Source organism: Ornithorhynchus anatinus, chromosome 8, assembly GCF_004115215.2.
Source record: "Ornithorhynchus anatinus isolate Pmale09 chromosome 8, mOrnAna1.pri.v4, whole genome shotgun sequence".
In the NCBI taxonomy this organism is placed as follows: domain Eukaryota; kingdom Metazoa; phylum Chordata; class Mammalia; order Monotremata; family Ornithorhynchidae; genus Ornithorhynchus; species Ornithorhynchus anatinus.
In genome coordinates this window covers 3273891-3297755 of record NC_041735.1, presented here as the reverse complement: position 1 = coordinate 3297755, position 23865 = coordinate 3273891, and the positions used below count along the sequence as shown (strand labels likewise).

The 23865-nt window shown below is 58.3% G+C and overlaps 1 protein-coding gene across 3 annotated transcripts in view; it reads left to right on the top strand.

Moving 5' to 3' along the window:
• Positions 1-23865, top strand: part of LOC100089313 (myocardial zonula adherens protein) — a 63708-nt gene that overhangs the window by 5767 nt on the left and 34076 nt on the right. For all 3 annotated transcript variants that reach the window (XM_029070600.1, XM_029070599.2, XM_007660160.4), the window contains exons 2-10: positions 8937-9023; positions 11723-11878; positions 12136-12228; positions 13523-13636; positions 14815-14967; positions 15834-15959; positions 17571-17699; positions 18039-18124; positions 20203-20308. In XM_029070600.1, the coding sequence (XP_028926433.1) occupies positions 8937-9023; positions 11723-11878; positions 12136-12228; positions 13523-13636; positions 14815-14967; positions 15834-15959; positions 17571-17699; positions 18039-18124; positions 20203-20308 (1050 nt within the window). The remainder of the gene's footprint in view (positions 1-8936; positions 9024-11722; positions 11879-12135; positions 12229-13522; positions 13637-14814; positions 14968-15833; positions 15960-17570; positions 17700-18038; positions 18125-20202; positions 20309-23865) is intronic.

Here is a 23865-nt window from a genome sequence, read left to right as displayed (position 1 = left end):
GCAGGATGATCAGGTCAGACGGAGTTCCTCTCCCATTCCTGAGAGGCCGGGAGCAGGTTTCACGTCTATTGCTGCACTCTCCCAAGCTCCGCAAACACTAGTAATGAAGATAATTGTGGTGTTTGTCGTGCCAAGCACTGTACTAAGCGCTGCGGCGGGTGCAAGATAATCAGGTCAGCTACGGCCCCTGTCTCAGCGGGGACTCGGTCCGAGGAGGAGGGAGGATTTCATTCATTCATTCATTCAATAGTATTTGTTGAGCGCTTACTATGTGCAGAGCACTGTACTAAGCGCTTGGGATGAACAAGTCGGCAACGGATAGAGACGGTCCCTGCCGTTTGACGGGCGCACGGTCTGATCGGGGGAGACAGATTTGATATTCACCTCCCCGTCAACCCCGTGGCGCTGCGTACGTGACCTTACGCTCTTGACCGTTTCCCCCGCTTGAAACTGATTTTAATGTCTGGCTTCCCCTCTAGATTCATTCGTTCGTTCAGTCATATTTATTGAGCGCTTACGGTGGGTAGGGCACTGTACTAAGCGCTTGGGAGAATACAATAGAGCAGTAAACAGACACGTTCCCCGTCCACGATGAGATTTTAGTCCGGAGGACTCCGGACTTAGCTCCTTGTGGTCGGGGATTGTTTCTACTGACCCTGTGATATCGTGCTTTCCCAAGCATTTAGTGCAGTGCTCTGCGCACAGTAAGCGCTCAATAAATACCACTGCCGGATTCAATCCCATTTTACAGATAATAATAATGTTGGTATTTGTTAAGCGCTTACTATGTGCAGAGCACTGTTCTAAGCGCTGGGGGAGATACAGGGTCGTCAGGTCGTCCCACGTGGGGCTCCCGGTTAATCCCCATTTTCCAGATGAGGGAACTGAGGCCCAGAGAAGTGAAGTGACTGGCCCAGCGTCACACAGCTGACGAGTGGCAGGGCCGGGATTCGAACTCATGACCTCTGCCTCCCAAGCCCGGGCCCTCTCCACTGAGCCACGCAGTACTCCGGCTCCGACGGGGACTCCAGGGAGATGGAGAAGCAGGGTGGCGTCGTGGCTAGAGGTCGGGCCTGGGGGTCGGGAGGACCCGGCTTCTCATCCCGGCTCCGCCACGTGTCTGCCGTGTGACTTCGGGCAGGCCGCTTCACCGGGCCTCAGTTACCTCGTCTGGCAAATGGGGATGAGGGCGTGAGCCCCGTGGGGGACGGGGACCGCGTCCAACCCGATTAACCTGTGCTTAGAGAAGCGGCGTTGGCCGAGTGGCAGGAGCCCGGGCTTGGGGGTCCGAGGTCATGGGTCGGAACCCCGGCTCTGCCGCTCGTCAGCCGGGTGACTGCGGGCAAGTCGCTTCACTTCTCTGGGCCTCGGTTCCCTCATCTGTAAAGTGGGGATGAAGATTGCCAGCCTCACGTGGGACCACCTGATGACCCTGGATCTCCCCCAGCGCTTAGAACAGCGCTCTGCACGTAGTAAGCGCTTAACAAATACCAACATTATTATTATTCTCGGTGCCTCAGTTACCGCATCTGTAAAATGGGGATCAACTGTGAGCCTCACGTGGGGCAACCGGATTCCCCTGTATCTACCCCAGCGCTTAGAACCGTGTTCTGCGCATAGTAAGTCAAGCGCTTAGTCCAGTGCTCTGCACATAGTAAGCGCTCAATAAATACTATTGAATTCATAGAACAGTGCTCGGTACATAGCGCTTAACAAGCACCATAATAATAATAATACCGATTCTTCTTATTGGTCGCCCTTCTGGACATCCACCCAGGACCATCCCATTAAACATGGTTGACTGTTTCTCCAGTGACCCAGCCCGGACCATCCGACACCTCTGACCCTCCACCCCCAACCCTCCCCTCCCCATCCCACCTCTCCTCCGGTAACCCAGCCCGGACCACCCCTCACCCCCGACCCTTCCCCGCAGTGACCCGGCAGGGTCTTCATTCACGTCTCTCTCCCAACTCTTCCTGCGGCCATTTCCCGCCGCCCAGCTTCCGCGGGAACGGGTTCCATTCGCTTCCCCGACCCCGTCCGTCCCGGACGGTCCCTCCGTGGTCCTCAAAATCCCATCTTCTCGTCCGCCGTTCACCGTCTTCCTAGTTCGAGGGCCTTTCCGGTCTCTCTTCCAAAGAAAGCGGCGCCGAAACCCCCTTCCCTGCCCCACCTTCCCTGACCCTCGGACCGCATCCCGCGGGCCGGATGTCTGCGTAAACAGCCGGAGCGGCCCAGAAGGGCTCTGGCTTAGCCGTCTCCTCCGGCCCTCCCGCACCCCGGGAAGCTCGGGACGGGGCCGTCCTCGACTGAGATCCGGGAGCCGGGGTGATCGGGGGCCGTAAATACCTGCCGTCGCTGGCGGTGGACATACGGCTGGGCCGTCCGGTTCCCAGCCTCGATTCCCCCCCCCCCCCCGCGTCCGCAGGGGTGGTCCTAAATTGCTTCTCTTCGGGGGGCAGAGGGAGAAGATTCTGGGAGGAGGCGCGGGGTAGGAGTACGGGGTGTCTCCGGCAGTGCTGGTCCCCCCCCCCCCACACCGCCGCAGACATTTACCTCAGCACCCTGGGCCTTCCAGCATCGCTCCGATGCGGCCAATCGATCGGTTGTATTTGTTAAGCGCTTACTATGTGCCGAGCACTGTTCTAAGCGCTGGGGAGCTGCGGGGTCATCAGGTTGTCCCACGTGAGGCTCGCGGTTGATCCCCATTTTCCAGATGAGGTCACCGAGGCCCAGAGAAGTCAAGTGACTGGCCCACAGTCACCCAGCTGACAGGTGGCGGAGCCGGGATTCGAACCCACGAGCTCCGACTCCCAAGCCCGGGCTCTTGCCGCTGAGCCGCGTGGAAGCCGCCTAGCTTAGACGCTGGAGTACGGGCCTGGGAGTCGGAAGGACCTGGGTTCTAATCCCGGTTCCGGCAGCCGTCTGCTGGGTGTGAGGCCACGGTCAAGTCCCTTCACTTCTCCGGGCCTCAGTTCCCTCATCTGGAAGATGAGGATTAAGAGTGTGAGCCCCACGTGGGACAGGGGTTGGGTCCTACCGGATTAACTTGTATCTATCCCAGCGCGTAGAGCAGCGCTCGGCACATAATCAACGTTTAATAAGTGCCGTTATCATTATTATTGAGTGCTCACTGCGTGCAGGGCACCCTTCTAAGTGTCCGCAGCAGGCGGGGATGGGCGCAATCAAGGCCTGGTCTTTACCGGGCCAATAGTCTCATCCTGGAAGTTTGCTGAGTGCCTGTTGGGATGGAGAGGAGCGAGCACTCTAATAAGAATAACGTTGATATTTTTTAAGTGCTTACTATGTGCAGAGCACTATTCCAAGCGCCGGGGTAGATACGGGGTAATCGGGTTGTCCCACGTGAGGCTCACAGTCTTCATCCCCATTTTACAAATGAGGGAACTGAGGCCCAGAGAAGTGAAGTGACTTGCCCACAGTCACCCAGCTGCCAAGGGGCAGAGCCGGGATTCGAACCCGTGACCTCGGACTCCCAAGCCCGGGCTCTTTCCACTGAGCCACGCTGCTTCTCTAAGCACTTGGGAGCACTCCAAAGTAAAAGGCACAGCCCTGCTGCTCTCATAGAGAGTAAATAATCATAATAAATAATGATAACTGTGGTAGTTATTAAGCGCTTACTATGCACCGAACTCTGTATTAGGTGCTGGGGCTAGAAGATAATCAGGCCCCACATAGGGCTCACGGTATAAATAGGAGGGAGAACGGGGACTGTATCTCCATTTTACAGATGAGGGAACTGAGGCGCAGTTTTAATCCCAGCTCTGTCGCTCGTTTGGACAAGTCACTTCCCTTCTCCGGGCCTCAGTTTCCTCATCCGTAAAATGAGGACTGAGACTGCGGGACGTGGACCGCGTCCAGCCTGATTAACTCGTTTCTAGCCCGACTCCTAGTACAGTGCCTGGCACGTAGTGAGCACTTAACAAATACCGTTAAAAAAGCCGAAACAGAGAAACAGAAGTGAAGCAACTTGGCCAAGGTCACCCAGCCGGGAAGTGGCAGAGCCGGAATTGGAACTCGGGACAGAGGACTGCCAGGCCTGTGCTTTTTCCTTAGGCCACGTTGCTTCCGGCCCCAGGTGTCCTTGATTTGACAGAGTTGTCCATTTTGTGATTTAATCAGGAGCAGCGTGGCCTAGTAGATGGAGCCCGGGCCCGGGAGTCAGAAGGTCGTGGGTTCTAATCCCGGCTCCGCCACTTGTCCGCTGTGTGACCTTAGGCAAGTGGCTTTACTTCTCGGTGCCTCAGTTACCTCATCTGTAAAACGGCGATTGAGACTGTGAGCCCCACGTGGGACAGGGACCGTGTCCAACCGATTGCTCGTATCCATCCCGGCGCTTAGAACGGTGCCGGGCACATAATACGTGCTTAACAAATACCTCAATTGTTATTATTCTTATAAATTGAGAGTCAACTGTGTGTGGAGCACTGGCATAAGCTCCATCAGCTTAGCTTATGAGAGAGGCATAAGCTCTAGGGGAAGCAGCGTGGCCCAGTGGAAAGATCCCGGGCTTCGGAGTCAGAGGTCATGGGTTCGACTCCCGGCTGGGCCACTCGTCAGCTCTGTGACTGTGGGCGAGTCACTTCACTTCTCTGGGCCTCAGTGACCTCATCTGTAAAATGGGGATTAACCGGGAGCCTCACGTGGGACGACCCGATGACCCCGTATCTCCCCCGGCGCTTAGAACGGTGGTCTGCACCTAGTAAGCGCTTAACAGATACCAACGTTATTATTATTATTAGAAGCACTTGGGACAGTGTTCTGCACATAGTAAGCGCTCCATAAATGCGACTGAAAGAATGCATGAGCGTTGGGTGGGGGGGGAGGCCGTTAACGAGGGCAAATAGTGAGGGTGGGTGGGCACAGCCAGCAGGAGGGAGTCGGAGGGGCGTCTATTAGCCGGGCCTGGAATGCTCCAACTCTTCCGCTCGGCCCAAACTGAGCGCTTCCCACCCTCGGCCCCTCGAGGGGGATCCTCCGCACCCGGGCTTCATCTCCCCAGCAGCCGGCCACTGGCAGCTCTTGGAGGGCAGGACGGGGCGACCCCCCCCCGCCCCCCAGGACCGAGTCGTTGGGGTGGGGCGACGGTTTAATGCCCTCCCCCGAGGCCTGGACGACCCTGCGGGGGGTTTCCCCGCGCAGAGAAGCTTCCCAGAGATGAATGGAGGGTTGGTTCCGGGCCGGTGGGCGTGAGGGGGTGGCCGCGGGAGGGCTTCTGGGTGGCGTTCCCGGAATCGTTAGGAAAAATGGGCTCCCAGCCCTCGGGGACCTCGCCATCCCAGCCGGGCGTCGGCCAATACTGAAGGCCGAGGCCTCGGAGCGGAAGCGACGGGGCGGAGTGGATAGAGCCGGGGCCCGGGAGTCAGAAGGTCATGGGTTCCAATCCCGCCTCCGCCGCGTGTCTGCCGTGTGACCTCGAGCAAGTCGTTTCCATGCCCCGTCCCTCGGTTATCTCGTCCGTAAAATGGGGATCGAGGCCGTGAGCCCCATGTGGGACGAGGGACTGCGTCCAATCCGACTTGCTCGCGGTACAGGGCCCGGCGCGTAGTGAGTGCTTAACGGACACCACAGTTATCGTTAATTATCATTCGAGCCCCACGAAGGCTGCGGGGACCGAGGAGCAGGGGGCAAGGAGGGGGCTGGTCCCCTAGGCCAGTCGGCCCCAAGCCCCACCTGCCTTCTCCACCCAGTCTAGCTCCCCTGACGCCCTCAGTGGAGGACCATCCAGTCAACCCACGGTACTTATTGAGCGCCTAGAACGGTGCTTGGCACATAGGAAGCGCTTAACAAATACCATCATCATTACTATGGTTAAGAAGTACCGCCCTAAGCGCCGGAGAGGACGATAAAGTAGGCGCGGTCTCTCTCCTTAAAGAGTTTACCACCTGTGTGGGCAGAGTGATATTATGGTATTTGTCGAGCGCTTTACTGTAACAATAATAATGATGATGATGATGGTATTTGTTAAGCGTCTACTCTGTGCCAAGCACGGTTCTACGCACTGGGGGAGATACCAGGTTATCAGGTTGTCCCACGTGGGGCTCACGGTCTTCATCCCCATTTTCCAGATGACATGACAGAGGCCCAGAGAAGTGAAGCGACTTGCCCAAGGTCACACGGTAGACGAGTGGCGGAGCCGGGATTAGAACCCATGACCCTCTGATGTCCAAGCCCCCTAGGCCGTGCTGCGTCTCTAAGCAGAGTACCATCCTAAGCACTCGTGTACCATAGAGTTAGTCGGCAGCATAATAATAATGGTATTCGTTAAGCGCCTACCATAGTCGTAATAATGTCGGTATTCGTTAAGCGCTTACTCTGTGCAGAGCGCTGTTCTAAGCGCTGAGGTAGATACAGGGTAAGCCGGATGTCCCACGTGAGGCTCACGGTCTTCATCCCCATTTTACAGATGAGGCCACTTGCCCACAGTCACACAGCTGCCAAGCGGCAGAGCCGGGAGTCGAACCCATGACCCCTGACTCCCAAGCCCGGGCTCTTTCCACTGGGCCACGCTTACTATGTGTCAAGCGCCGAACCCGTCCTCAGGGAGCTTGGAACCTGGCAGGACCGAATGAGAACGGTCCACCCCGTGCCCCGGGAGACCGGGTACAGTGTCCGCGGAGAGTGGGAAAGCGGAGCCTGGCGGTTCCTTTCTAGGGAGGAGGGAGAGGCGAGTCCCCCTCCCCCGCCCCGGACCAAGGCCGCCGGCCGTGGACGTTTCTCAAACCAGATCCTCGGCCTCATTGTTGTTAGGACATCCGGCCCCGCTCCGGCCCGGAAAGGGGCCACGTAACCGCGGCTAATCGAACAAAGCGAGGAAACGCATTTTCCAGAGCAATGTAAACCGCTTGCATCATCCATGTGTTCGGTGGGGGCTCACTCGAGGACGAGGAGAGTCGGGCGAAATCAAAGAAATAACCGGCCGACCGTACGGAGCTCGTGGCGGACGGCGGACGCGTTTAATGTCCCAAGCGCTTAGTACGGTGTTCCGCAAACGGCGAGTGCTTACTACTTACTGCGGCGTGGCTCAGTGGAAAGAGCCCGGGCTTCGGAGTCAGAGGTCGGGGTTCGACCTCCGGCTCTGCCACTTTTCACTCAATCGTATTTATTGAGCGCTCACTAGGGGCAGAGCACTGTACTGAGCGCTTGGAATGAACGAGTCGGCAACAGATAGAGACGGTCCCTGCCGTTTGACGGGCTTACAGTTGTCAGCTGTGTGACTGCGGGCAGGTCACTTCACTTCTCTGTGCCTCAGTGACCTCATCTGGAAAATGGGGAGTCCCCGTGAGCCTCACGTGGGACGACCCGATGACCCTGTCTCTCCCCCGGCGCTTAGAACAGTGCTCTGCACGTAGTAAGCGCTTAAACACCAACGTTATTATTAAAATGGGGATTAACTGTGAGCCTCACGTGGGGCGACCCGATGATCCTGTATCTCCCCCAGTGCTTAGAACAGTGCTCTGCACATAGTAAGCGCTTAACAAATACCAACATTATTATTATTATTATTAATTGGGGAGGAATTTCCAGACCGGAGGAAAAGCGTGAGTTGTGGATAGTTGGACTCCCCAGAGGGCAAATCTCTTCTCAGTCCATTTGGCCGTGCTTGACCCGTTCTTCGTCCGAGTATCTCGGACCTTGTCTGATGTCCTGGGCACAGAGATGAGGAGAAACGGTAATAATCGTGGAACTCGTTAAGCGTTTACTACGTGCCGAGCACTGTGCTCCGCACCGGGATAGAGAGACGACAGGTTGAACACAGCCGCTATTCCCCATGGGGCTCAGAGTCTCAGGGGGAGGGACGCCAGGTGTCTCATCCCCATTTTTACGGATGAGAAAACCAAGGCACGGAGAAGTGACGTGACTTGCCCAAGATCACACAGCAGGAAGGGGGTAGAGCAGGGGTTAGAGCCCAGGTCTCCCGACTCACTGTAGACACTGTAGACTGATGTCCTTGTGTATATTTGTTCATATTTATCACTCTATTAATGATGCGTTTATATCGAGAAGCAGCGCGGCTCAGTGGAAAGGGCCCGGGCTTGGGAGTCAGAGGTCATGGGTTCGACTCCCGGCTCCGCCACTTGTCAGCTGGGTGACTGTGGGCGAGTCACTTCGCTTCTCTGGGCCTCGGTGACCTCGTCTGTAAATTGGGGATGAAGACCGTGAGCCTCACGTGGGACGACCCGATGACCCTGTATCTCCCCCGGCGCTTAGAACGGTGCTCTGCACATAGTAAGCGCTTAAACAAATGCCAACATTAGAGAAGCAGCGTGGCTCAGTGGAAAGAGCCCGGGCTTGGGAGTCAGAGGTCAAGGGTTCGAATTCACGCTCCGCCACTTGTCAGCTGTGTGCCTGTGGGCAAGCCACTTCACTTCTCTGGGCCTCAGTTCCCTCATCTGGAAAAGGGGGATGAAGACTGTGAGCCTCACGTGGGTCAACCTGATTACCTTATATCTCCCCCAGCGCTTAGAACAGTGTTCTGCACATAGTAAGCGCTTAACAAATGCCAACGTTATTATTATTATATATCTATAATTCTATTTATTTTGATGGTATTGATGGTCGTCTACTTGTTTTGTTGTCTGTCTCCCCCTTCTAAACTGTGAGCCCGTTGTCGGGTAGGGATTGTCTCTACCTGTCGCCGAATTGTACTTTCCCATCGCTTAGTACGGTGCCCTGCACACAGTAAGCGCTCAAGAAATACAACTGAATGAATGACTCCCGGGCATGAGCCATACCCTCTCGGCCCCAAGGAGGGAAACGCTGTTGTCCGAGGGCTGTCTGTCCGGAGTGCTTGGCCTCCTCCTCCTCTAGCAGGGGGACGGGGGTCTTTAGGGCAGGGTAACGTCTGCGGGGGGCCAATCCCCCACCCTGGTCTAACACCAGCTTCTCCCTGTTATGTGTGTCTGTGTTTCTCCTAGACCAACGTCTGTAGACTCCGCCTGACCTTACCTCCGGACCGTCCGGCCCCGGAGCAGAAAGGACAGAAGGATGAGAGGAAGGAGCCAGTAAGTCGGGCGCGGGAGTGACCGCTCCGGGCTGCCCATCGCGCTGGACGCTCGGTGATTGGGTTTCCTGGGGAGAGTGACGGTGACGGTGTCCGTGGCGAGGACGGTTGCGCCCGCTCCCCGGCCTCCTTCCACTTCCCCCCTGGCAGCCCCGACTCCACATTCTCTGCCGGACCGCTGTGCTCTGAGCGGTGCTCCCCGGACAGTGCTCCCAGACGGTGCTCAGGGGGCTCCGGGAGCGGGTTATGCCCTCGCAGAGCCAGGCAGGCAGCCCGGCACGCTCCACGTCCCCCTGTGGCCGGGCGGACGCTCCCTGTCTCCACCGAGGGCCGAGGGAGCCCAGCAGTGGGAGAAGGGGCAGAAATAGGGTGGCCATCCCGGGGCCCTGTCACACACCGGACGTACCTTTGCAGACCTGGCAGTAACGGTGGTATGCTCCGGGCTTTTTTTTTTTTTTTTTTGGTATTTGTTAAGCGCTTACTGTGTGCAGAGCGCCGTTCTAAGCGCTGGGGGAGATACAGGGTCATCGGGTCGTCCCACGTGAGGCTCACGGTTAATCCCCATTTGACAGATGAGGGAACGGAGGCCCAGGGAAGTGAAGTGACTCGCCCACAGTCACACAGCTGACAAGTGGCAGAGCCGGGAGTCGAACCCATGACCTCCGACTCCGAAGCCCGGGCTCTTTCCGCTGAGCCATGCTGCCTGACATAGTAGATTGCAAGTCACTTCACTTCTCTGTGCCTCAGTTCCCTCATCTGTAAAATGGGGATGAAGACCGCGAGCCCCACGTGGGACGACCTGATTCTACCCCAGCGCTTAGAACAGTGCTCTGCGCATAGTAAGCGCTTAACCGATATCAACGTTATTATTATTAAATTGATGTCCTGCGGAAGCTTTTACAGAAATCCGCAGAAGCTGGAATGTTGGAATGCCTTTGACTGGCACTGGGAAGGAACCCCTTGTGCCTTTGGGTACATTTCCCCCACCCTGCCTTTCTTCTCCTGGGCAGAGGACAGGGGTTTGGGGATAGGGGAACCGGTCTTGAAGGATCAATTAATAACACGTACCGAGCGATTCGCCGAGTACGAGAATCGGTAAACGAGACTCCTGCCCTCCAGGAGCCTGCAGTCTGGTCGGGGAGACAGACGCTAAAATAAGTTACCGAGAGAAGAAGGCGGAAAGGGGATATGTACGCGGGAAGTGCTTAAATCGTGAGGCAGCTGCAGAGCCCCGTAGTAAGAGCCCGAAGGAGGACTTCCACCGTGGCCACGTTCCTCAGTGATTCCTGAGGGGGTGGTCCAGCCTCGACCGGCCCTGTGGCTCGGGGGCGAGATCAGCAACCCTCGTGACTTGTCCGGTCGTGGTCCGCCACCCCTCTTGATAGCTCTTCCCTCTCAGCAAGGTTCTCCCACTCTCTCTTCCGGCCCGGCAGGCCGTCTTTGTTGGCCACGGCGATCCACTGTGGCCCTGCCCCCGTGACATTGTCGTGGGTGTGCCCCGTCCCGTGATTGGTGGTTTGGGTCCAGGGAAGGCAGACGGTGTCCGTGACCGAGCCAAATCCCCCGGCCGGCGTCGAGCCAGCCGGCGTCCGTCCGGTCAGCGGCCTGGGCCCGGCAAGCCGGTTTTTCAGGCCCCGGGTGGAGCCGAGGACGAGAGGACGGTCCATCGCTCCCGGGAATGTGGAATTTCTCGGGGAGTTTCCTTTCCGCTCCTTCCTCTTCCTGATCCCGTGAACCACATCGTTCAAGAATGTCCATTTCCTAATTGCCAGGATGGTATTTCCCAGCGAGCCGCAGAGTAGGCCCTGCCCTTCCAGCCGCATTTCTCCCCCGCCCTCCCCGGCCCGTCCACGACTCCTACGAGCCGCGGGATAAGCCCTCTGGAAAATACGTCTCCTCCAGGAAACCTTCCTCTGTGATTTTTACCTCTCCCCGGGTTATTTCCTCCCAAGCCACCTCCTCGGTACTTCTGGGCCCACCTCCGCCTTTATACCTCGTTGTCTTTTAATGTGACTCTTTCATCGCCAAAGTGCTTTCGCGTTTCCCTTTATTCTTTTGTGCTCACAACCGGGAGGAAAAGGCAGGTATTTAATCTCCGTTTTACGGATGAGGGAACGGGGGCCCGGAGAGGTTGAACGACTTGCCACAGCAGGCCGGGGGCTAAGCCCGGGCTAGAATCGGGAACGCCGACCCCGAGTCCCGTGCTCTTTCCACTAGGCCACCCTGCCTTCTACGCCCAGAACCCGGAACCTCACGAAGCCGCTCAGACCACTCCCGTAGCCCTTCTGCTGTGCTGACTTACGGACCCTACTGTTTCGGCGCTTACTCATCTGTCTAGCCATTTCCCTTCTCTCTGTCTTTTGGTTTATGTCTGTCGGCGACCCCGACGCGCCCAGACTTTAATCTCCACGAGGACTAGGATCAGGACTTCTGACGCCTATTGCGCTCTCCCAAGCGCTCAGTACAGCGCTCCGCACACTGTAGGTGTGTGCTCAATAAGCACTATTTATGGATGGACCCAGCAGCTTCCTTTGTCCACTGTGCCGGCCTCCCTGGGCGCACCTAGAGAGGCTGGCGTGATGTGGATATGTACACTGAGGACGGACGAGGCTTTAAAAACCTTGGGGGGAGCGGTTTGAGCAAGAACACTCCGGTCGTGGAGCTCGGGTCGCCGGTCTTAATTTTCTCTTCTCCTCCTAGCGTCCGGACCCCTCCAACGGGGAGCCTGCCAAGAAGCCCCCCCATGGGGTGGTCTACGGGGTGGTCCGCAGGTCAGACAGCAACCAGCAGAAGGAGATGGTGGTGTATGGGTGGTCGTCCAATCAGCTGAGGGAAGAGATGAACTACATCCAAGACGTGAGTCCCTCGGCGTTTCCACGGTCAGCGTCTGTCCGTCGAGTGTGCGCCGAGCACCGACCTGGGACGCAGCGCTCCGCCGAGCGCTCGGGAACGTGCCGTAGAGTCGGCGGGCGCGATCCCCGCCCTCCATCAGTCCGGGGTCGGGGGGAGACGGACACAGAGTTGATTTCGGCTCAAAGAGGAAAAGAAAGGATGCGCCCAGCGCACGTCAGTCGGGTCGGGGATTGACCGAGGCGTCTCCCGGACGTGCGCAGGTGAGAGCCTCGCTGGAGAAGGTCCGGAAGCGGATGTGCGGAGACTACGATGAGATGAGACACAAGATCGAGCAGCTGACCAGGGAGCTGGAGGTCAGCATCCAGGCGGCCGCCGGGCAGACCGGCGGGGGGGGAGGGGTGCTGAGTGGCCACCCGCCGTGTCCTCGAACGGTCACCCGCACGTTCCGATCCGCTTGGGTCTGGGACCCGGGCTGACCTTGACCGTTGAGGGGTCAACGGTCGGCCGGTTCTGAGCCGGGCCTGTGGCAAGGACAGCGGGGGAAAGAGCAGGTGGGACTGGTGTGGACTGGACAATACCCCGGGCCAGATGGTCCAGGGTGGGGAAGGAGCCAGAGATCCCATTCCCCCACTAAGGGTCCTAGGCTTGGGCGGGAGACTTGGGTCCGCGGCAGGCTGGGGGAACCACCATCAGTATTTACCGGACACCGCGTCCTCTCACGGAGCATGGTACCGGATCCCCCTGAACATGCATTCCTTAGTAGCGGGGATGGCCAGGAAGAACCCACCCGGATTTTCACAGTTCTGTTCTAAAGGCCCGGCCGGCCTGGGCCAGAATCCCCGGGGAGGGGAATGGCAAAGAGGTTCCGTGTGTCACCTTCGTTCATTCATTCATTCATCCTGTCGTATATGGAGTGCTTACGGTGTGCGGAGCACTGTACTAAGCGCTTGGAAAAGTAAAATGCAACAATAAACAGCGACCATCCCTGCCCACGACGAGCTAACAGTCTAGAGGGGAGGAGACAGACAACAATACATATAAACAGACATCAATATGATAAAATTACAGTTATATACCTAAGTGTTATGGGGCTGGGAGAACGGGGAATAGCAAAGGGAACAAGTCAGGGTGACGCAGAAGGGAGTGGGAGGTGAAGAAAAGTGAGGCTTAGTTTGAGAAGGCCTCTTGGAGGAGATAAACCTTCAATAAGGCTATAAAAGGGGGAGAGTAATTGGTGGATTTCATTCATTCATTCAGTCGTATTTACTGAGCGTTTACTGTCTGCAGAACACTGTACTAAGCACTTGGAAAGTACAATTCAACAAGAGAGAGAGACCATCCCCGCCCCAAACGGGCTCACAGTCTAGAAGGGGGTGAGACAGACATCAGTAGCATCCATATCAATAAACCGATATATATCCGCATCGAAACAAGTAAACGGGCTTTAATCGGAAAGAAATAGAATTATTTGAGGAGGGAGGGCGTTCCAGGCCAGAGGCAGGACGTGGTTTGTACGTGGGGGGCACACACTCGAGTTTCACGTGTTTGTGAACGTGATCTAATATGTGGCCACGTGTCTGTGGGTGGGTGTGCTTGTGCGTCCGCGATTACGCTTGTGGGTGCTGAACCCTCTCCTCACCTGATCAGGTATCCAGCGTCCGCCAGGACTATCTCCAGAGCCACATCCAAACCCAGGCCGCGGCCTTGGACAGCTTCGACCGCCTGAATTCTTCCTTGGCTGCCGACTCCGTCGGCCTACAGGTACCTTACAGACCCCCCGGCACGCCGACCCAACCCTTTCATCGTCATCGGTGGTATTTATTGAACGCTTACTATGTGCACAGTGCTGTACTAAGCACTTGGGAGAGTACAATATAGCAGAGTGGAAGCGGCGTGGCCTAGTGGACACAGCTCGGGCCTGGGAGTCAGAAAGGTCCTGGGTTCTGATCCGGTTTTTGTTACTTCTCCGCCTCGTGACCTTGGAGAAGTCGCTTCACTTCTCTGTGTCTCCGTGTAAAACGGGCAATAAGACGGTGAGCCTCATGTGGGACGTGGACTGTGTCCAAGCTGACTCGTGTTGTGCCTGGCACATAGTAAACACTTAAATACCATGAAGAAAACAAAAGGTTGGCAGAAATGTTTCCCACCCACAACGAGCTTATAGTCTAGAGGACTCTAGCGTGGCCGTGGCTACCGCTGACCAAGTGGGTCAGGTTGGCTAAAGCCGGTGTGGGTCAGGGAGCTGGGAGGCGGTGCTGGGGTTGGCTACGGGGGTCAAGGAGAGAACCGTCCCGCCGCTGCCAGGCCCTGGGCCTCTCTTTTGGCGGCGGCACGTCGGGGGGACCCACCCCGGAGCCGCCTGGATCGCAGTGACTTCGTTCTTTGCCAGGGAGGGGGGAAGGAGCCACCTTTAACGCACCCCGGAGCGGGCTCCGGCCTCGCTAGCCGATTAGACCCCGTGCCCGCGCTTGGACGGGTGACTGTCGCCCCTCTTCCTCACAGAGCCCGCTCACGGCGTGGCGAAGTTGATAGGGTGACGTAGTTGATAGGGCGCGGGCCTGGGAGTCAGAAGGTCCGATCCAGGCTCCGCCACTTGTCGGCTGTGTGGCCTTCTCCGGGCCTCAGGTACCTCATCTGTAAAACGGGGATCAAGACTGTGAGCCCTAGACGGGACGGAGTCTCTGCCCGACCCGAATTGCCTGTATCCGTCCCAGCGGTCGGTACGGTGCCTGGCACATCGTCAGCGCTTACCAGATGTTGTTATTACTACTGTTACCGCTTGCCGAGCCCCGCCCTAAGCGCCTGGGAGAGTCACGTACGATCCCGGTCTGGAGTTGGGGGGAGCCCTGGTGAGACCCCGGCAGGGGACGGGGGCGAGGGGGGCGGGGGGCGTGCGACGGGACCTCCGGCTGACCCGGGCCCGCCTCTCTCCCCGGCAGAAGTCTCTGGTGGACGTGACGCTGGAGAACAGCGGCATCAAGGAGCAGGTGCGGAATCTGCAGCGGGCACACGAGGCCTCCGTGGAGAAGCTGCAGGAGAAGCAGTGCCAGCTCGAGCTGGCCCAAGTCGAAAACCAGCTGCTGAAGCTGAAGGTAGCGTGGCCTAGTGGTTAGAGCCGGGGGCCCGGGAGTCAGAGGGACCTGCGTTCTAATCCCGGCTCCGCCGCTTATCGGCTAGGTGACCTTGGGCAAGTCACTTCGCTTCTGTGGGCTTCAGTTACGCCATCTGTGAAACGGAGATGAAGGCTGTGAGCCCCGCGTGGGACATTCGTTCGATCGATCGTATTTGTCGAGCGCTTACTGTGCGCAGAGCGCTGTACCGAGCGCTTGGAAAGTACAATACAGCAAAAAAGAGACAGTCCCTGCCCACAGTGGGCTTACAGTCTAGAGCGGGGGAGACAGCCGTCAAAATAAGTAAGGAGGTATCAATAGAAATAGTTGGAATTAGATATACGTAAGCGGGGCGGGGAGGGGGGAAGGGCAAAGTGAGCAAGGCGACATGATGCAGAAAGAAGGGGGAACTGAGGAAAAGGGGGCTTAATCCGGGACATGGACTGTGCCCAACCTGATTAGTCCGTAGTAACCCCAGAGTTTAGTACAGCGTCCGGAAAATAGTGAGCACGTAACAAATGCCGTAAAAAAAAATGAGATGCCGCCCGACAAGCTCCTGCGCCCAACCTATTTATTGCCTCCTTGCCACCCCTGACTCTTTCTCTGGGGATCCCCAGGGTGGGAGAGGAGGAGCAGGGCGAACCAGGGCCCACCAGCCCGTCTGGGCACGGCCGTCCGCCCGAACCTCCGCCCCTGGGTCTGGAGTCAGGAATGCCGCCCAACCAGGGGTTTGCCTTCTGCTCGGGCCGGTGGTCGGCGGGCTGGCTCCGCCGTGCCCCAGGCAGTCCCTCGCCCGGGAACAGGCCCCTCACAGTGGGCTTAGTGCCAGAGACTCATCCCCACGGCAGGTGGAGTCGTCCCAGGAGGCCAGCGCGGATGTGATGCGGGAGGTCACCCGGAGGCTGTACAGCCAGTACGAAGACAAGCTGAAGAAGGAGCAGGAGAAGCACGAGGCGGAGAAGGAGGCCTTGATGGTACGTGGCAGGGCCGCCGATCCACCCAACCCGCTACGTCTGCTGGCCCCGGGGGTCCGGGAGCCCACATCCCCCCGCCCGTCCCTGGCCGGCCGGCCCTTGAACCGGGGAGACCCCGCGCCCGCTTGTTCAGGATCCGACAGCGGCCGACCGTGCGTGCCTCCCGGTCTGCACCCCAGGGCGCAGAGGGGCCGCTGGCATCCTGGGACCGGGGACCTTGTCAGTGCCTGGCATCCGGTTTGTAAGTCACCGGGCCGACGTGGGCGAGGCATTCTCTCCTCCCCGACTCTTCGTGCCCTCCTCCCGCCCGACCTCCGGCCGTGGCTGGGGCTTTGGCTCCGGGTGTTCGGTGAAGTCAGGGGGCCAGCTCTGAATCTCCCAGCTGGGATCTCTGGGGAGCTCCTGGGGACGGGGATGGCGTCTTTTAGGTCCCTTACGTCTCCAAGCCCCCGGCCCCCGGTCGGGCGATACTGCTCATGCTGACCCTGTTTCAGAGTCTCCTTGGACCACTCCCCCGCTTCCGCTCCCACCTCACTGAGCTTGAGGGCCGCAGAGGGGCCGTGTGGAGAGAGCTCAGGACCGGGAACTAAGTCAGCTAACTTCTCCAGACCTCAGTTTCCTCATGTGTAAAATGAGGATAAAATACCTGCTCTCCCTCCCCCGGCAGAGCCCCAACTGAGAAGCAGCGTGGCTTAATGGAAAGAGCCCGGGCTTGGGAGTCAGAGGTTCTAATCCTGGCTCCTCCGCTTGTCTGTGTGGCCTTGGGCAAGCCACTTAACTTCTCTGTGCCTCAGTTACCTGATCTGTAAAATGGGGATTAAGACCGCGAGCCCCAACCTGATGACCTCGTAGCTACTCCAGCGCTCGGAACGGTCCTTGGCACATAGTGAGTGCTTCACAGATACCGTTATTATTATTGTCATCGTCATCATTAGAGACTGTATCCGATATTATTCTCCCATGTCTACCCCGGCACTCGGCACAGTGCTTGGCACACTGTAAGTGCTTAGGAAATGCCACCCTAATTCCCGATAGCCCGCAACATCGAACGGAGGGCAGAGAGAGACCCTATCGGTCACCCAAAGCCGATGACCACCCCGACCCAGCCGAGCTCCGCCACTGCCCCCGGGAGCAGAGCTTCCTTCGTTCATTCAGTCGTATTTATTGAGCACTTGCTGTGGGCAAAGCACTGTACTAAGCGCTTGGGAGAGTACGCCGTAACAACAAACGCACACATTCCTGCCCGCGACGAGCTCACCGTCTAGAGGGGGAGGTAGATATGAATATATACAAACAGATAAATAACTTACAGATACACTTACACGTAAGTGCTGCGGGGATGGGAGGGAGGATGAATGAAGGAGCAAGTAAGGAAGTGGGAGAAGAGAGGAGGGCTTAGTCGGGGAAGGCTTCTTGGAGGAGACGGACCTTCAGTAAGGTTTCGAAGTGGGGGAGAGCTGCAGAAGCGGGCAGCCCCACCTCAGGGAGAGCGCGGTCCGACCGAGCCGGGGGTAGCCGTGGACGGAGCCCGGCCCGCTCGGCCCAAGGGAGCGCCGGGGCCGGGCCGCGGCCCGCCGCTCAGCGCCGTCCTTCCGTCTGTCCGCCGGGCAGGAGGAGACCAACCGCTTCCTGAAGGCCATGGAAGAGGCCAGCGTAAAGATGCAGGCGGCGGAGGCCAGCCTGGAGGAACGAGACCGCAGGGTCGGGGAGCTGGACCGGCTCGTGGAGCGCATGGAGAAGGTGGGTGGGCGCGGCCCCACCCCCGGGACCCTCTGGGCACCCGCGCTCCCGGGCGCCCAGTACGGAGTGCCCAGCTAGGGGATGATCAAGTAAATCCCTCCCCTTCTTCCAACTCGGGGCAGGCCCTGCCCTTCCTGTAGCTTATAACCCCTGGATTGTGGGGAAGGGTCGAGGGAGGGAGAGGAGGGGTCCCTGCCCTGGGCGTTGTCGGGGGGGGGGGGCAACCGTGTTCCTGTCAGACTGACCTGTGCCCCTCCCCCTGAGAGGTTTGCCACCCACGTGCCCCGGGCCCGCCGCCCTCCCTGGGCCGATGGAGCCGTGACGCTTTTCCCGTTTCAGGAGCGTCAGCAGCTGCAGCAGCAGCTCTTGCAGCACGAGAGAGAAATGTCGCGGGAGACGACTCATCCCCATCCCGACCGGGAAAGGTAAGGCCCTCTCGCGTCCCAGTGGTCACTGCGATCTGTCCATCCCACTGGGACCTGTCCTGTCCGACCTGCTGCGGGCGGCTTCCCGAGAGCCTCTGCCCGCCCCCCCCCCAGGGTCCTTCCGCGCGTGACACCGCGGGGGCCTCGCAGTCCTCCCCAGCCACGCGCCAAACTGCTCCCCCAGCCCGGCGGAGGAGGGGTCGCCGGAAGCTTTCGGCATCGGCTGTCGATGGTGCAGCCATGGGCCGATCGGGAGGGATGTCCAGAGGATCTGGACTTCAACCTGGGAGAACGGGTCGTTTGGGGAGAAGATCGGGCTGATGGTGACGGACAAAAATGACCACCTGATTTCCTTGGGGCTGGAAGCGGGACGGCAGTACCCTGGGGCCATCTTCTAGTCAAGAGACCCTTTCCTCCTCCCGAATCCCTTCTGCGAGTCTAAACTCGGTGAGATCTAAAAGTAAGGGTTTTGAGGGACCTGGGGGTCTAAGCCCAATTCTGGCACTTCTCTGCCGGGACGTCAGGGCGGATGCTTATCCTGACTGGGCCTCGGTTTCTTCGGCCGTGAGATGGGAATGGTAATATCCTTCCCTTCCTTCCAGGGTGTGGGAAGACCAAATAAAATGTCATGTCAAAAGCTCTGAACACATCTGAGGGATCAACCGATCCATCAGTGGTATTTTTCGAGTGTCTACTGCGTGCAGAGCATCGTACTAAGCACTTGGGGGGGTCAGTAGGGTCGAGAGAGTCAGCATATAAAATCCCTGCCGTCATGGGAACCTACGGTCAAGCAGGGGAGATAGACGCTAATAAAAATTACAGGTAGACGGAAGCAACGGAGCTTAAAGATCTGTACGTAAGTGCACCTGGGGGAGCCGAAGTGAATACCCAAGCGCCCATGAAAAATGCTTAAGGGAAGCAGCACGGTTTAGTGGATAGAGCACGGGCCTGGGCGTCGGCAGGACGTGAGTTCTAATCCCGGCTCTGCCACGTGTCTGCTCTGTGACCTCGGGTAAGTCACTTCACTCCTCTGGGCCTCAGTTACCTCATCGGTAAAATGGGGATTAAGACTGTGAGCTTCGTGCGGAAGAGGGACTGGGTCCAGCTTGATGACCTTGTGTCTTCTCCAGCGCTTACAACAGTGCTTGACGTGTAGTAAGCACTTAACAAATACCGTCGTCATTATTATCATCATCAGGTGAAGCAAAAGTGCCCAAGTGGCTGTTGGAAGGGAAACTGGGTGGAGAGATGAGAGATTAATGAGGGAAGGCCTCCCGGAGGAGATAATAGTGTTGGTATCTGTTAAGCGCTTACTATGTGCAGAGCACCGTTCTAAGCGCTGGGGTAGATCCAGGGTCATCAGGTCGTCCCACGTGAGACTCGCAGTCTTCATCCCCATTTTCCAGATGAGGGAACTGAGGCACAGAGAAGTCAAGTGACTTGCCCACAGTCACACAGCTGCCAAGTGGCAGCGCCGGGATTCGAACCCGTGACCTCGGGCTCCCAGGCCCGGGCTCTTTCCACTGAGCCACGCCGCTCAGAAGGGCTTGAAGAGGGGAAAGCAGTCTTTCATTCATTCAGTCATATTTATTGAGTGCTTACTGTGGGCAAAGCACTGTTCTAAGCGCTTGGGCGAATACGATATAACATCGGAAACATTCCCTGCCCGCGACGAGCTCACAGTCGTCTGCCAGGCGCGAAGGGAAAGAGACTTCCAGGCAGGAGGGAGGGAGCGAGCGTAGGGTCTGCCGTGGTGGGGGAAGGGGAGGAGAGGGGAGGGGCCGGGGGGCTTCACCTGCCCCGTCTTGGCTCAAGGGGAGGGGCTTCACCGGCCTATACCTTGGTGTTGAGCGACAGAGCAGCTGAGGGGCGGGGGAGAGAGACGGGGCCGCCCACGTGTCGGGGAACGGAGCCTCCTGGACACGGAGGCGGTGGTCCCTACGGGTTATCGCCCGTGACCGTCGCCCTCCGGTCCCATGACCACTCGCCCCCTCCCGGCGGGTCCATCTCCCCGATGCCTCGGTGGGTCCTGTCGCGGCTGTCGGGGTTGAGCATCTCCTTCCGCCCGGCGCGGGCAGGTACCGGCAGCTGGAAGAGTCGGCCGCCGGCCTCCGGGAGCGAATCCGACACCTGGACGACATGGTGCACTGCCAGCAGAAGAAAGTCAAGCAGATGGTGGAGGAGGTGAGAGCCGGCCGGGCCGGGAGACCGGTCAGACCCGCGAGGGGTGGTGGGTCAGTGTCGCGGGGTGGTGGGAGCCGCCTGCCTCCCGGTGCCCCGTGGCCGAGGAAGCCGGGGAGGTCCGCTGGCTTCCCGGGGGTTGCGTCCGGGCCGGCTAGGGGTGCCCCCCCCCCCCCCCCAGGAGCTACGTTCCGTGGTGGCAGTTCCAGGGTCAGTTATCCGTTGAGCGCTTACTGTGTGCAGAGCACTGTACTGAGCGCTTGGGGGAGTACAGTGTCACAATATTCATTCAGTAGTATTTATTCAATAGTATTTATTGAGCTTTACTATGTGCAGAGCACTGTACTAAGCGCTTGGGATGAACAAGTCGGCAACAGATAGAGACGGTCCCTGCCGTTTGACGGGGCTTGCGGTCTGATCGGGGGAATAAACAATAAACAGACACATTCCCTGCCCACGACGAGCTTACAGTCTAGAGGGGGAGATAGACATAAATATGACACCCCCAGGCCTATGGTCCTTGAGGGATTGTCCCCTTGGGTCACCACCCACCGAGGGGTCACTTCTCCGGGGTCTGTACCTGAGGGACCCAGGACCCCGATCATCCGGCCAGAGGGGCCGGAGAGTCTGTCTGACTCGGGGATGGGGGTGGACTCCCAGTTGGGGCCGCGGAGAGAGTCCAGACACAGCCGGCGGGGAGGGTCGCGAAGCCGGGGAAGGGCAGCCGAGCTGCTGTGCCGATGCGGAGAGGGACACGGATTTTTCAAATTTCAGGTGATACGTATTTTGGAGGGTAGTTATGGTGTCTTATTCTCGCGAAAACCAGATTTAAACTCGAAAACGTGCTCGGACTTAACCCCGCCTTTCAAAAGATGATTTGTGGGATTGACGTCAGGTGGAAGCCGGGCCTGTAATCCCTGGCGGATTCCCCCAACCCCCATCATCACGGAATGGGGATCCCGCTCTGCCTCCGTCCTCCCTCCAATACAATCCTATTGTACTGGAATTACAATAAGAGGTGCGCAGGTCGGAATTCCTTCTGAAATTCGGCTTCCCGTCCAGTCAGTTCGGAGTATTTGCTGCACTTTTATTCTCTGCAAGAGCACTGTACTGAGAGTTTGGGAGGGTACAGTAGGGTACAGTAGGCACAACCCCTCGCTCTCAAGGAGCTTACAGTCTCGGAGGGGATCCATCTGGCAATCGGAGGTATTTATCGGGTGCGCACTGTGCGTAGGGCAATATACTGAGCGCTTGGGAGAGTCCATTACAGTTAAGTTGGTAGATCTTGCTTACAGTCTAGTAGGGGAGACAGACCTTAAAATGAATTACAGGCAGGGAAGCTGCAGAATTTAAAGATGTATATGACCAGGTTCCATGGGGGGGGGATCGGGGGGATGAATATCTAATCAATCAATCAGTGGTACTGATTGAGCGTTGAGTCTGTGCAGAGCACTGTACTAAGCATTTGAGAGAGTACAGTACAACAGAGTTGGTAGACACGTTCCCACGGTGTCTAGAGAGGGAGACGGACATTAATAGAAATAATTTACTAAAGCGATCTGGGATGAGGACTCCAATGTGTCGGTGGCCCGGTAGGGAGGAAGGAGGGTGGGGTCTGGTCTTCCAGCTGCAGGGCGTTAAAGCGAGATGTACATAGCGTGGCCAGGCCACCCCATGGGTGCAGCTGCCTGTAGGCTCGGGGCAGGGGCTGGCGTCGCCCAGAAGGCCGAGGGCCGGGTCCTTTGGGGAGAGGCCGGGAGTTTTGACCAGCTCTGTCCCCCTGTGGTATCCCAAACTTCTCCTCTGCCTGAACCGGAAGTCTGGGGGTCCCACTCCTCTCTGCTCTCTGGCCCTGCCTCTTCCTCTCCGGGCAAGCGGGTTGACGTCTCCTCGCCCCCCTCCTTCCCCTCCCTCTCTTCCCCGACGCCCACCCGGTGCTGGTTTGCGCCTCGTTGACCACGTGTGGTCTGAGAAGACTCCGTGCCGCCCTCGTTTCCCCTCGCCGGGCTGGGCAGAGCGGGGCTTCGAGAGTCAGGAGGCCTTGGGGCCCATTCCGTCCTCGAGAGCGAAGTTGATTTTACACGATAGGTACAGAGAGCGGTGCATTGTGAATAGCACGTAGGGGAGTACGAGGAGCTTAGTCGACATGATCCCTGGCCCCAGGGAGCTTCCGATCGGAGGACTTGCCCGTCCTGGGCACGGTGCCTCGAAGGGAGGAAGCAGAAAGGCAGCGTTTCCTCCCCTGCCAGAAGTGAGACTCACTCAGCGGCTAGGCTGGACTGCGGCCCCGTCTCCGATCCCGGGTGCTCTCTGAGGCCAGGATGCCAACGGGACCCCGGGGCCCTGGGGCAGAAGCGAGGCCCGGCTGAAGGACCGAAGCCCGAGTCCCGAAGACGCTGAAGAGCGGTGGCTTCATCAGCGGGGAGCCAGATGTCCGGGACGGGGGCACTGACCCGTCGTGACGGCGATGGCATCGGGAGGGGATGCCCAGCTCGAGGCTCCGGTGCGTCCCGGGGAAGTCTGGTGCGCTCCCTTTTCTGTGGCAGAAAAGAGCTGGAGGAGGGGCGGCCCCGGCCGAGCCTGCGATCGACACAGACCCTTCTGGGGCGGAGAGGGAAGGGGGCTCGGAGAGTTCCCCCGTCCGGAGCGACTCATGAATCAATCATGCATCTGCTGCATGAAGAACACTCTACTAAGCGCTTGGGACGGGACAGTAGAACCACTCAGGATCATTCCTGCTCCCAAGGGATTTTCCACCTAGGAGGGGAGACCTAGAAACAACAGAGTTTCAAGACCTCTACTTAAATTCTACGGGGATCGTGACAAGCCACGACTTGGGTGGTGCAGTAGGGCCGGAGCGGTGGTAAGAGTGACGTAAGGTGGAGGGATGAGATTAATAAAAGGGATGGGCAGAGAGGCCACGTAATGGCTGTTCCCCGAAACCCACAGTCCCGGGGTCAGGGACACCCATTAAAGCTGGTGGGTGTCAAGCTCAGAACGAAAAGAGTCGGAAACAGTCGTGCATCCGGCTGGGGGTGAGTCCGGTAAGCCAGGGGAACCTGTGGAGCCGGACCCAGCAGCAGGGAGATAGTGCTGGAGAGGGCAGACGGAAATGTGGGATGGTCCCTGCTGTGTCACTGGGAGAGAGTGGGAGATGGACAGGGGAGATTCAGGGGTGTGAGACGGTCCATGCTGGGTTACCGGAGGGAGAGTCAGGGGTGTTGGATGGTCCATCATGGGTCGCTAGAGAAAGACTCAGGGATGGCGAAGGGAAAATCAGGAGCGTTAGACGGTCTGTCTTGGGTCATAAAGGGAGAGTCAGGAATGGAGAGAGGAGAGTCGGGGATGTGGGATGGGCCGGGATGAGTCACTGGAAGAAGAGTCAAGTTGGTTGAGTGATCCATGCTGGGGCATTGAAGGCAGAGACAGGGATGGAGAGGGGAAGGTTCAGGGCTATGGGATGGTCAGTGCTGGGTCACTGTCGGGAGGGTCAGGGATGGAGAGTCAGGGGCGTTGGATGGTCCGTGCTGAATCACCAGGCCAGAGTCAGGAATGGAGAG